General features: G+C 36.7%; 1 protein-coding gene across 1 annotated transcript in view; it reads left to right on the plus strand.

Annotated features, from left to right (window-relative positions):
- Window positions 1–15,172, plus strand: part of LOC126474942 (uncharacterized) — a 147,876-nt gene that overhangs the window by 96,764 nt on the left and 35,940 nt on the right. Inside the window, exons 6-7 of the mRNA XM_050102461.1 lie at window positions 3,208–3,474; window positions 10,490–10,798. Of these exons, the coding sequence (XP_049958418.1) occupies window positions 3,208–3,474; window positions 10,490–10,798 (576 nt within the window). The remainder of the gene's footprint in view (window positions 1–3,207; window positions 3,475–10,489; window positions 10,799–15,172) is intronic.

Genomic DNA, 15,172 nt, shown 5'->3' on the forward strand with positions numbered 1-15,172 from the left:
GTAGACTGGGAACTGTCTGCTAGGCATGCCCGATGTGAACTGACTGGGCACAGCCCGTGCTGTCTGAGTTGTTGTTCCGCCGGCAGAGGGCACGGCCAAATTCTCGCGTGCCCTCTAGTAGATGGAACTTTACTTGCAGCAACTCCTGTCTATGACATGCCGTGCCGATGTGCACCTCCCGCAAACTTTCTGGTGGCTACTGCAAGAACTTGATAAGATTTCGAAGTGGTGACAAAGACTGACAATTTATTTTAAATTTACAGAAATATATTGTAAATGTAATTTTATTTATATTGTAAATAATACATTGTGTGCAGAGGAGCACATGATGATATAGGCCAAGTCAAGAATGGAGATATATAGACATGGTAGTAGAAGGATGTGAAGTTTCTTAAATAAGGGCTTGCATGAGCTTCTTGTGGGAACATTTTCTATGGCTCTTACAATTTTCTTTTACAAATAAAACAACTTTTGATGGCAGATGCATTTCCCCAAAAGATTATGCCGTATCGCAATAAAGATGCTGCCCGGGTGAAGTATACAGTTTTTAGTGTCTCTTTCAATGTGCGACCGGAAAGAATTTTGATAGCATAACAAATTATATTCAATTTATTTGTGATGTATTTTGCATGTTGGATCCATCTCAGATCTTATTGGTTTCATATTCCAAGAAATTTTGTAGAGCTTACATTTTCAAGGGTTCTGATAAACAACTCTATGTCTGGTGTTAGTGGGCATTTATTTTGCACTGTGTGTAAGTGCATTGTAACTGTTTATTCTATGTTTATTACTAAACTTTTTTTCCAGAAAACCAGTCTGTAGATTGGGTGGTACACTTTTTAATCTCTTGCAATAATTCTTCTATGGTCCTTCCTTCTATTACCACATTTGTGTGATCTGCGAACTTTAAGTAACTATGGTGTGGACTGTTTGGTTCCAAGTCATTTACAAACAGTAGAAACAGAATTGTTCCTAGAATGGAGCCTTGTGGTACACCATACTTAATGCTCTGCTTTTCTGAGCAGTAGGTCTTTATCTTGTTCCCTTCTTGGATAGCTTAACTACTTGCTCTCTATTTTGGAGGTATGATTTGATCCATTTAAAGGCTGGGCCACTAGTACCTACAGATTCAAGTTTCTTAAGCAAGATGTTATGACTGATGACATCAAATTCTTTAGAGTTGTCTAGTGATATGGCTGAGATATGCTCTTTGCTGTCTGTTGCATTTAAGGCTTCATTTAGGAATGCAAAAATAGCAACCTCTGTAGATTTAGATTTTTGGAATCCATGGTATGTATAAAACTGTACACTTCACAAATGGCAGAAAAGCAGTAGTATATGATTACAACTTCAAATTATTCACATTTGAAATCAGTCATATCACACAAATTCCTAGATATAACAGTAGAAAACAACAGGAACGCCTATCAACAACATAGGAAAAGACAGATTGCTAATTACCGTAAAAAAGACATGTCAAGTTGAAGACAGGCACAATTAAAGACACTTAGATATCACTTTTGGCCACAGCCCTCATCAGCAAAAGAGGAACACACACAATTCATACACACAAGCTAGCATGCCTCACATGACACAACCACCAACTCTAGCATCTCGAGCTGTAATGTGTTCCAGCTCAAGAGCAAGGGACCCATGTCAAATATGAGTAATGGGATATTCAACATATACAATAAAGGACACATGAATGCTCACAGGTTTGTTGGACACATGGGAGAGCAACACATATATTCTGAAAAACCTAAATTGGCAGATGCTTGAAGGTAGACACCAATTATGCCATAAAAGCCTACTCACAAAGTTTTGAGAACTGGTACTAAGCAAAGAATGTAGAGATATCTTCAGCCTCATACATATTGCTCCATAAGGAATTGGGAGTGACAAATAGGCTATGTCTAAGTCATTTAACCACACTATCATTTCTTCCATGAATGCTAGTACCACAAGGTAAGCAGGAGCACTTCTGTGAAATTTGGAATGTAGGAGAAGAGGTACTGGCAGGAGTTAAGTTGTGAGGGAGGGTCATGAGTTGTGCTGGGATACCTGCCAATAGCGCTTTTGCCCATGAAAGCCAAAGGTCGAAGGTTCATGTCTTAGTATGGCACACAGTTTTAATACATTCTATGACTATTTCAATGCTTTGATTGTTTGGGCCATAAAAACAACTAGGGATACTTTTTCATGGATTGTGTCCTATCTCCATAACAGAATGCAGATGATCAGATTGACAAACTACACCAATGGTATTCTGTTCTGCTGATTCCTTTCAGTGAATGTAAAGGGTTGTTCAAACATTGAAATGTTTGCTGATGACACAAGGATACTAATCAAAGACCAAATCTCAACGATAACAGCTGCATATCCAAGGTGGTGGCTGAACAGCAGATATTTTGCAGGACACTTTTTAAGTTACCAAGTATTCTAGTCATTCCTTACAGGTCCCTTACCTGTCTCTATCAGTGTTCCAGCCATGATACTTCTTACTGTAGTCAGTTTGTGCATAGCTTCCAACTTTTGTGTTATTATATTAACATGTATTAATGCAAGGAAGTGAAAATTGTATGACCAGTCTGTTATACATAGTATCAAATAACCTTTATCTGTATTTACGTACCTGCCTTGAATATAAGGTGACTTGTCCAATAAATGATGCATGAGCTGCATATTTAGATAAGAGTACCCATAAAAATACATCATAATACAACTGCACAAGTTACACAGTTTTTATCACATGAGCATTACATGTAGCACTGTTAGCTGTGGACAGGGCGCTATTGTTGAAGCACATAAGTAACTTTTATTACTCAACAAATTTCAATATTCTCATGTAAATATTAAGCTGACAAAATGGCAGTTACATAGCACAATTCAGAAAGTAGCAACATTTTTGTTAGTACTAGGTTTCCCATTAAATTTGATGTGTTTCTTACAAGTGATATCTGCATCTTGTCAGAAGTTGGTTATTAAAACAGTCTGTAGCATTAATTACTAACTATTGTTTGTCTTTGTTAATCTGTACCTTGATTCATTTCATAATACTGAATGTTCTCCTTCATAACAGGATCTTCAAAATACAAAACCAGAAGGTATCTTCATAATTTGTGAGATTAATATAAGTATTTAGGTATCTGTCACATATGTGTCTCATGATATACTTCAGTAATTTACATCCTAACTTATTTTCCTCAGATGAAATAAAAGAACTGAAAACTGAGAGGCGAAAAGAAATTGTTTTGGTTGGGTCTGAGCTATTTGTATCATGTCAAGCTGACCACAGTTTAAGTTACTGTTGGATAAGGCACCCCAATGGAACCAGAGTGAATGCAAATACTGATCTTCTGTCAGGAAGTTGTATGGCAGTAACTATTGCAAATATGGAAGATGCTGGTCCATGGGAATGTCATCTTGGCCTACCAAATGAAGAAAAAGTCGGTTACATTGATGTCACTGTTACAGGTATGTCCATATGAGCTCTTTCTGTTAATACTGATGAGAATAGAAAATGTACTGTCTGCACTGAGGAGGGTAGTCAGAAAGCCAAACCTCAATTTAGGGAACTCCTGAACGACATGAACTATAATGATATATTCAGTGTGCATGTCATGAATTAAAAGTGCAACACTTTTATTAATAAAGTCTTCACCTAATTTGAAAGTTGTTTTCCCCCTGAAAAAGACAATGGATTGCTCAAGGGACAAAGGTATCTTCTAACACAAAAAAGGAACAGTATCTGTCACTCGGAAGCAGTTCTGATGATTCTATGATAATTACAAGACATATTGAAAAATGTGAAAAAGATTAGTGACACCGGGCAACAAAACAGAAAACATGACTGGATATAGTGGAGGAGGAGAGTGTTAGAACCAGAGATAAACAGGAGCAGATAGAATTAAGTGGGTGCAGAGTGGCAAAACTTTCCAACAAGCATTTCATAACTGTTACTGAAAATAATGGGTTGTCAGGTACAGTAGATGCTGCCATGGAATACCTCAAACCAGTCATTACAAATAACTTCATTAATATGAATATGATCCTCACTACAACAGGACAATTATAGCCTACCATAAAATCTTTAAAATCAAACAATTCTAGTGGTTATGATCAAATATTAACAAACCTCATTAAAGAATGTGATTCTGAGTTTAGTAACATATTACGTTATTTGTATAACCAGTCACTTATCTGTGGAAAATTTCATGAATGGTTGAAATACACTAATGTTAGGCCCTTGTTTTTGAAAGAACATAAAGAAATGCTGTCAAATTTCTACCCAGTTTCACTTTTGATAGTATTCTCAAAAATTTTAGGTAAGATATTATGCAATTGGCTGCTACACTGTCTGACAACAAGTAACATATTGTCAAAGTCACAGTTCAAATTACTACAGGATTCTGATTTGAGACGGAAATTTACAGGCACAACAAAAGTGTAGTAAATTGATTAGATACTTAATTACAATCTACTGGCATGCTCTGTGGACTGTCAAAGGCATCTGAATCTGTAAATCACAGTATCCTTTTCAGTAAAATTGGAATGTTATGGGATAACAGGAATTGATGCAACATGGTTCAGAGCATATCTCTCTGACTGGAAACAAAAGCTGTGAATGGAAAAGAGTTCTGTATTAAGCGATCAGTTATCATCCAGCTAGAAACTGATTACATATGGTGCTCCACAAGGTTCCATCTTATGGCTGTTACTTTTTGTTAATGACCTTTCTTTGGTAACATTACCAGATACCAAGTTTGTTTTGTTTGCAGATGATACAAACATCACAATAAATAGTAAATTAAATACAATTTTAAAAATAATGGTTAATGAAATTTTCATGAATATCAAGAAATTGTTCATAGCCAAATCTTTGTCACTAAACTTATCAGAGACAGATTAAATGCAGATTAGAACTTTTAGAAATTTCCACTCAGTATGTGCCTAAAATATGAAGACAATCAAATAAAAGAGATTGACAGTGTTCAGTTCTTGGATTACAATTTGGCAGTAAAGTCATTTGGGAGGAGCATGCCACAGAACTGCTGAATCACCCAAACAAATCTTTGTTTATATGAAGATAGTAACTGTTCTCGAAAGAACAGATACCATTGATGACCATGCAGCTTCTCTAGAATAAATGATAATTAATTGAAACCCTCAGCTGCCGACAAGTGTTGTTGATATATACCTCGATGGGGAGAGCTGAAAATGTGTGCCCTGACCAGGACTCGAACGTGGGATCTCCTGCTTACATGGCAGACTGGTGTGAAACATATCTTTTCTACTGCAATCTATTTGGTGTTACAAATGGCCTACAGAATGCAATAATTAAATGAGGACATATTCCTCTGTTATTGTGCGTGGATACAAATTGCAGTAAACATCTTCAAATATTGTTACTGCGAACTGTATTCACAGTACTGGGGAGGGCATATATATTAGTTCTAATGGAACTAGGTGTTTTGATAAGTTTGGGAAATGCTTTTAAATTGTAATTTTATCTTTGTACTTACCAACATAACGGAAGCCTAGTTGTACAAAAGGGTGGACATGAGCTGCTTCATTGTCTGTAAAATGGAAGCAACCATCAACCCCATGTGCTATATGCTAAAAAATATCCAGAACATAGGGTACCATGTGTACAATTGTTCAGCCATATTTTCTAGCAGACTGTGACTCCTTGGCTGCAACAGTGTCAGATCATGCCAGATCTTGGACTATTCATACTTCCGTTGTGAAGAAGTGAGTATTAGAATGAGTGGAAGAAAATCCTGGAACTAATGTACATAGAAGTTCAGCATCTCTCAGGATTAATCATCCTCTAGTCTGGGTGATTATGCATGAATAATTGCTATAACCATATCACATACATTGTGTCCAACCCCTTCACCACAAGATATGCCTGCCATAAAGCAGTTTTGCCAATGATGGTTGTAGATATGGTGTGAAGATACACTTTTGACAACAAAGATACTGTTCACAGACAAGGCTTGTTTCAGGAAAATGAGACTGACAATTTTCATAACCAACATGTGTGGGGAGATGTATATTCAACTGCAGTTGAAGAAGCAAGGCATTGGTGCCAATTTTCAACTGATGTGTGTGCAGGAGTTCTTGGCAATAGTTTAATAAGACCTTACCTACTACCTAATAAATTGACTAGAGCAAGGAATTATCAGTTCCTATCAAATGACTTGCCTGTCATGCTAGAGGAGGTACCATTCTAACAATGGGTGGAAATGTGGTTCATGCATGATTGAGCATCAGCCCATTTTCTCCTAAATATCATAGAACTCTTCAAATACACATTTATCATGGAGATTCACTACATTGGACAACTTGTTCCTTCTATCTTTACCCCTTGGATTTTTGTTTGTGGGGACACTTGACATTTTTGTATATGTAAGCCACATTAATAATGCACAAACACTACAGGAATATTCATGTAGTAAGATGGACATCAATAAACTACGGGAATGCATCATCAATGCATGCCAGCACATCCATGACCAACTTGGAGTTTTTCAGAGACTGCATCATTTCCTAAGATACTGATACAAATAAGGTATTTGGAAAAGTCATTAATTGGTTTTCTGCAAGTGGGCTTGCTCTAAACTTTGGAAAAACACAGTACATCCAATTTTCTGCTGGGAAAAGTACAGTTCCTTCAATAAATATAACACATCAACAGAAGTCAGTAGACAGGGTAGAGGATACTAGATTTTTGGGTGTATATATGTAATGAGAATCTTATGAATATAATAGAGAGGGAAACATTCCACGTAGGAAAAATATATCCAAAAACAAAGATGATGTGACTTACCAAATGAAAGTGCTGGCAGGTCGACAGACACACAAACAAACAAACACAAACATACACACAAAATTCCAGCTTTCGCAACCGATGGTTGCTTCATCAGGAAAGAGGGAAGGAGAAGGAAAGATGAAAGGATGTGGGTTTTTAGGGAAAGGGTAAGAAGTCATTCCAATCCCGGGAGTGGAAAGACTTACCTTGGGGGGAAAAAAGGACAGGTATACACTCACACACACACATATCGATCCGTACATACACAGACACAAGCAGACATTTGTAAAGGCCACATATATGTGTGGATGGATATGTGTGTGTGTGCGAGTGTATACCCGTCCTTTTTTCCCCCTAAGGTAAGTCTTTCTGCTCCCGGGATTGGAATGACTCCTTACCCTCTCCTTTAAAACCCACATCCTTTCGTCTTTCCCTCTCCTTCCCTCTTTCCTGATGAAGCAACCGTTGCTTGCGAAAGCTAGAATTTTGTGTGTATATTTGTGTTTGTTTGTGTGTCTATCGACATGCCAGCGCTTTCGTTTGGTAAGTCACATCATCTTTGTTTTTAGATATATTTTTCCCACGTGGAATGTTTCCCTCTATTATATTCATTTTATATATATATATTTTTTTTAAATTTTGATATGAACATAATAGAGGGAAACATTCCACGTGGGAAAAATATATATAAAAAACAAAGATGTTAAGATGCCGTAACTTACCAAATGAGAAAGTGCTGGTATGTTGATAGACACAATAAAAAACACACAAACACACACACAAAGGAGTCATTCCAATCCAGGGAGCAGAAAGGTAAGTCTTTCTACTCCCGGGATCGGAATGACTCCTTACCCTCTTCCTTAAAACCCACATCCTTTCATCTTTCTCTCTCCTTCCCTCTTTCCTGATGAAGCAACCTTGGGTTGTGAAAGCCTGAATATTTGTGTGTGTGTTTGTGTGTTTTTTTATTGTGTCTATCAACATACTAGCACTTTCTTGTTTGGTAAGTTACAGCACTTTTGTTTTATATACATATATTAAAAATTTTGTTTCATATTTGCATTTCTTGTGCACTTGACACGTTCCACATCATAACGGCTACCGTACCATGGAATTGGTCAATGGAACACGCAGCCAACTAACTAACTAACTAACTGGACAAAGTATGCCTTACCATGAATGGTCGGCATATTGCACACGTCCTTTAGTATTGGCTCACAAGTGGAGGTCATATATATAGCAAACAGATTACATAAGAAGATCTGATGTTTCACAGTTACAGAATAATGTTTTCTCATTTGTTTACTGCATTCTGCAGGTTTTTGATAATACCAAACAGTTTGCAGTAGAAGACACATTTCACAGTAGCAAGCATGAACAAATGCTCATAGCTGTTTTGCTATGCATTATAGGGTCCATGTTAAATGGACATTTTTCTTGTTTTGGCCCATATTACCACATCTGGAAATATGGAATAACTTTTTAACACTCTGTACATATGGAAAATAAAGTATGGAATAACAGCAATATGAATGAGAGACTAAAGAAATGATACCGGAAATTCTATGGACATCTGTTCAGGATGGATTCAACTTGACTAATGAAGCAGGTTCTTAAGGCATTGGAATTCAAACTAAAAGTTTCTGACAAATAGTTCAAGGAAGGGCACTGAAGTGAATAACGGAGAATCTGTAACTGATCAAAGAACAGATCACTGATCAACAGCTTTAAAGGCTTCGATAGTGAGCAAAAGTAGAGCAGTGGCTGAACTGAAGAGAGAATACAGGCAGCTAGAGAAGGAATGCAACAATTTTGGGCATCAAAATAGGCTTCCAGAAATGTGTAACAGTTACCTGATGTGGTCTATAATGTTCCTAAGCAAGAGAAAAAACTATTAATTAATACAGATTGCTACTCACCACATAGGGAAGGCCTTGAGTGGCAAACAGGCACATTTGAAAGTAGATTAAGTTAGCAGACAAAGTTCTTCCTCAAATTTAGAAAACACACACACACACACACACACACACACACACACACACACATGGCCTTTGTTATTTCTGAGCACTAAGGCACAATTGTAGTGAGAATCTTGTCTGGAATGGTTAGTGGCAGGTGGTTGTGAGCAGGTTGCTAAAGGCTTCAGCGTCAGAATAGAGTATTTATTTCTAAACTTGAGGCAAGGATTCAAAATCAACGTGGAATTTATTCTTGAGTCTTATATTATGGATGGGCATACCAAATTTCAGCTCAAGTGGAGTTTTATTGTCAGTTATCACTAAAGATTAAATGTAATGATATGTGAATGTAAGAACAGGTTTTGTTTGAACATCCTAAGCGTGCATACAAACATTAAAGTGAAATTGAATGAATACATTGTTACAATAGTCAAATAGTTTAGATAGTCTTACTTTGTTTAATTATCTGTTTAAATATTATTTTTACTGACTACTTTTGCAGAAGAATTTTCTTGTGGTAAGCCTAGTACTGTGGCCTCAATAAACTACTGTACTAGGCTTACCTCAGGAGATTCTTCTGTTAAGACAAGTAATGACAGTATATAAAATACTACCATTTTTGTCTGCCATACAACAGAATATAACATAGTTCTGAATGTGAAGCAGATGGGATTTAAGTTTTGATTAGTCTGCTAATATGTTTACTATATTTTTCATTATTCTCCAAGCTGACACCAAAAATATCCAGTTACTTTGTGTGTAATTTTCAATAACAGTTCTGCATCAGAAGTAAAGATCCTGCAGTAGTTGCAAAACAAGAGACAGGACAGCAGCCAAAGAACAAGATAACATCACTACTGACTTATACATAAAGCTCATGATTCACAGGTAGCAAATGCTAATAATAATTTCTTAACTATAGTAGAAAATATTGCTCTGTCCTGGAATTTCGCTTATTGTCTATCAATCAGCTAATAATAATGCATTATTGTTTCAATAAAATGTAATTACTTTTGCTATTTGACACAAATTTTACATTAGTTACTAAACTGTAGGACATTTAGCATACAGTTTTTTCTTAATAATTGATATTTTTGAGACAATATAGTATTAATATTACTGAATTGTGAATTTACTGTATTACTTTTCATTTTTTTTAATATTATAAATTATTTTGTTAGTGTTCACCACTAACAGTCCACCTCATGATTTCAATAATTGAACATTGATTCGGACATTAAATTAATTTTGTCTTTCACATTAATGTCACAACTTATGATGAATGTGAAATTTATTTGGATAAACAGTGGGCCACCCCATATCAACAAATTTCTGTAAGACATTAAATAGTTTAGCCTACTGCTAGATTAAAGTACCAAATAAAAGGAAGCTCCCTGAACAATAGTCCACAAAGTGAGAATTATTTACACAAAACCAAAATACAATGCAAAGTCTGAAGAGATAAATTACAAATATGAAATATGTACACATAAGTTTTGCTTTGTACACTAGTTTTAAGATGGTTGAAAGAATTTTAGTAAATATATTGTATATTATCATATGAATGGATATGTTAGCAAATTGAGTTTGAACATTAATCACTGAAACAATTGGGAGATGCAGGTGAACAGGTGTCATAATGAAAATTTAATATATGTGCTGGGCACTGGAACTATGTATCCACATCGTTCAATATCTGTCTTCATTCAATTTACAGGATCAAGACTGTATGCTGATAAAGCAGTCACACTAAGTGGTAATTCAGCATCTTTCATTTGTCACTCAGTACCTACTGGACATAGCTTGAAGTACTGCCGCTTTGTTAGGCCTGATGGGAAAGGCTTCAGATTGACTGATGAATCTATTTATGAACATTATAGTTACAATGGTGCTGGTCTACAATATGGAGACTGTGGTTTGAAAATCCACAAACTTGGACAACAAGATATTGGACAGTGGATATGTGCAGCTCTTGTACTTGGTGAAAGAATAGAAGGTAGTGCCTCAGTCATGATTACTCAAGAAGGTATGTATGAAATCCACAAATATTTTACGTATAGATAATTGAAATTTCATATAATTCCAGTTTTGTTTCAGTCATTTCAATGACAATCTGTAAGATATATTTCACATAACAAAAAGAAAAATTCTACAGTAGAATCAGTAAACCTAAAAAAAAAAAATTATAACACTCCGGGTGATCATTCCAAATATGCCCAAACTAACGAGTATCGATGAAAAGAAACCTGTGTTTTTACTTCTTCACAAATTATATCAGCAAAATAAAAAACTCATTCATTCGGTTATTCATTCATCATATTGTATAGACCCCATTACTAAGGAGAATCTTCAGCAATTTGGTACAATTTAAGACTTTGTATAACAGAATTTTCAGACACATATTAGTAGCTTGTATAAATGGTCACTATCACTCAGTGTCTATAGTTTATTTATGCATATTCAAGCCATAACTGGATGCAATAAAATTAACAGGAAAGATTCTGTTATGAAAGATGCTGCAGCTTCCTCAGTTATATTAAGTACAGTAATGGCAGTTTGATTGCTTCTTTTAATAATTACATGATTGCTCTATCAAGTGTCAAAGAATAACAATTAGGAGCATACTGAAATGGGACAGGGCTATTAATAATGAACATTGTTATTTGTCTTGTTGCTGTTGCTGAAATGAATCTTCTATCCTTAAGAGTCAAAATAATCAAATATTTGCTGAATTGATCAGTTAATTAGTTATATTTTTCTCTCTCCAACACACACACACACACACACACACACACACACACACACACACACACACACACACACACCTGTTAAGCTGTTTCAGTTTTTCTCTACAAAAATATTATTATTTATAGCCGTTCAGTTGCAACATTTTGCATTTTTGTTACAATATCAGTTCATTTAATATACATATACAGTTGCACTTCATTTCCATTTTGCATGGAAGATTCTTTGCTTCCCCCAATGCCAGATACTGTAATGTGCCTTAAATTCAAAATTTGTTATACCTGAAAATATGCTCATCACATAAAAAAACTGTATGAAAGTTAGTGTTAGTTGCATACCCACACACTCACTGACTCAGATATGCATCCCATTTGGGCTAGACAGAAAACTCACTTCTGTTGAATGGTGGTGACTGAAAAGAAAAAATGGCGAGAGATGAACAAAAGGAGCAGATTCTGTTGAATATCATACAGGTATGAATGTTTAGGAGTGCATACAGGAGATGGCTGGTATGTGTGCAGATGGGGAGAGGAGAAGGGTTATATCCTAGAGACTTGTCATCAGAAACAGTAAAAAAAGGGAAGTGGAATCTGTATTGACACAGAGAAACAAGAATAGAAAATATGGTTGAGTAAGGAGAGGCTGTAGAGCTGGCCCTGGGGCTTAGAGTTGAATAGGATGAAATCAGGATTGGGAATAGAGGGGCATAAATGATATGGATTAGCAGAGATTGACATCAGGAGGGTTGGAAGAAGAAGGATAATAATAGGCCAAGTCTCAAACATGTTCACATACAAATGAACAAGTGGTACTCTATGGCTGTAAGTGCATACCATGTGGTATTAAAAAGTGAGAGAGAATTTGTTTAAGAAAAAGTTTCCACTTGCACATTTCAGAAAAGTTATTGTTTGGAAATGGTTGTAAATTATGTGATTTGTGAAGCAAGCATTCAAGTCAAACATATTGTGTGGAGCTGCATACAACCTCTGACAACAAAGTTTGGTGAATAGTCCTGTAACATTAATGTACATGAACTATGAACTACAGTAACCTTTCTGTCCTTTAAATTATTCACTTCTCATAACTATGCACTGTTGAGCTCTACAATACATGTCCCGGAAACTTTGCACCAAGTCTTTCTTTGGGATGGTGTTCAAACACTGCATCACATTTTGTTGTATGTCAGGAATATCATCAAATCTCTTTCCTTTCAAAGCGAGTTTGAGTTGAGGGAATAGTAAGAAGTCTGGAGGATTGAGATCTGGTGAGTAGGGTGGATGTTCAAGTTGCACCACCCCCTTTTTTGCCATGAGCTCTTTGACATTAATGGCCATGTGTGGGTGAGTGTTGTCATGAACAAAAAGCCAGGAACCTTGTTGTGTGTACTGGGGTCATATCCAGCATAGATGATGCATGAAATGGGTCAAAGATTTTAACATACCATGCAGCATTCAATGCCATTCTCTCAGGTAGAAATTCCTTATGGATAATGCGTTGACTATCAAAAAAGGAGATGAGCATAATTTTGATGTGTGACTTTTCAGCTATGACCTTCCTCTAATGAGGAGACATCAGAGAACGCCATTCCATGCTTTGGGGGGGTTGTAGCGGAGGAGCCAGGTTTCATTGTTAGTGAAAATATGGTTCAAGAAATTGGGTGTCACAGCCACTATTTTGACAAGATCCTGTGAAGCCTATAAACATGATTGCTTCTATCTGTCAGTCAAGCAATGTGGCACAAGATGACGACTCATGGGTAAGGATTTGGCACACAGATTCACAATTCATCTGCAGTTCATCCACTATCATCAGCATTGTTAATCGACGGTCATTCGTGATTAATGTCCTCATTTTCTCAGTGTTTTGGTCACAGATGTTGGTCACCAGTAGTCTGTTAAGGGGATTGTCAGAAACATTTTCCTGGCCTCCTGGAAATGAGCAAACCACACATATACACATTTCATGGACAGTGCTTGATCCCCATAAACACGTACCACCGATGCATGTGTTTCTTTTGGTTTCTTGCCAAGCTTGAAACAAAACTTTAAATTGATAATTTGCTCGCTCACTGTCCTGTTCCCAGTTCAGAATCACTGCACTAAACAAGCACTTTGTCCAACAGGTATAACATGGAACATACACGTTGCTCAAGTGAATTACCGTGGAGGCTGGTTGTCAATACTGGCCACTATGCAGGTGCAGCATTGTTAATCGCCAGTGTTTCCTGATCGACCATTCTGACTTCATTCACTGAACTTTATTGTCAGAGGTTGTATATTACAACTATTTGGTCCATTAGATTGATGGTCACTGTTTAATGGCAGCCATGTACCCAGGCAGGAACATGCTTCAGTGTCAAACCTCTGCCGTTCATGAACCATGTACAAAATTATAACTTCTAGAGTAAACTTTGATTTTATTTGATTTACCAAAGGAGATGAAAGAATGGTGGTCTTAACCAGTTGTTTCCCACACCAATTCTGACTACATTTTGTGGTTTCTCTCCATGTCATTCTAGTAAAGCCAGACAGTAGTGTGCTTCAAGAAATAATTACAACTTCTTCAGGAATTAATGACCTTAATATTCTGTCTCTTCACATGGGAAGATTAAGTGTGGTGCACTCAGCTCATAGCTACTCATAGGGGACTTCTTTAAGTGCAAATGTTTCCTGAAATTCCCATAGCCAGCTCCTTTCCTGGACAGCCTACCACCTTGTTCATTGCCACTAATTACTGAGTGACCAGGTACCCACAGCACATTTACCCTATTGGCTTCCCCTAGCCAGAAAAGGGCTTCATGGCATTGTACAATGATGTTTGATCTCATTACAGGGTCTGATAGAGATTTCAGAGCTGCTTGGCTGCCTGAATGAATACAGATGCCAAGATCTGTGTTGTAGCTATCAAGATTCTTGCCATTCACCCTCAATCACTCCACCTGGAATACTTACCAGGAGAGATAGTACTCCCTAGTCTAGACTGTACCGCTTATATCCTGGCCCCATCATTTTCATCTGTTTTTGACTCATCAGTAAACCATACTGTGTTTCCTAGATGGTATTGTGGTTCATTCTTCCACTGCTCCCTACTTACAATTGTTATTTTGAAAGCTTTACTGAAGCAACTGGAAGTTACCATATAGTCAGCCAGCATTTCCCTGACCATTCCTGTATTTATTGGATATACTTTCTTGTGAATGATAGTAGGATAATTTTGTTGGGAGTGACCATTAGATCTTGTTTCCTGCACCATTTCTACACAACATCCAGAGTACATTGTGCCACTGTTCTAATGGTAAGATACTTGCAGATTTATCAAGTATTACTATGACTAAATTGTCTGTGTATCCTTGGCAAAGGAACCTCTAGCATTCAACTCTTTGGTGAGTTAATTCACCACTAGGTTCCACACTAGTAGTGATGAAACCCCTCCTAGCAGACACTCTCAGTGATGTTGATCACAATTTTCTCATTCTTTATGATGTATAATGCTTTCTCCTTTTGTGTTCTCAGCATGGTCTCAATCCACCAGCACACGTTGGTCTTCATGCCATGCTATTTGCAGCTCTAACCATGGATTCAAAGGTTGTATTACTAAACATACCCTCAATAAATGGAAAGAGGCAGAGAGCAATTTCCTCTGAAAGTGTATAGAA

The sequence above is a fragment of the Schistocerca serialis genome, chromosome 4 (genome assembly GCF_023864345.2).
Source record: "Schistocerca serialis cubense isolate TAMUIC-IGC-003099 chromosome 4, iqSchSeri2.2, whole genome shotgun sequence".
In the NCBI taxonomy this organism is placed as follows: Eukaryota; Metazoa; Arthropoda; class Insecta; order Orthoptera; family Acrididae; genus Schistocerca; species Schistocerca serialis.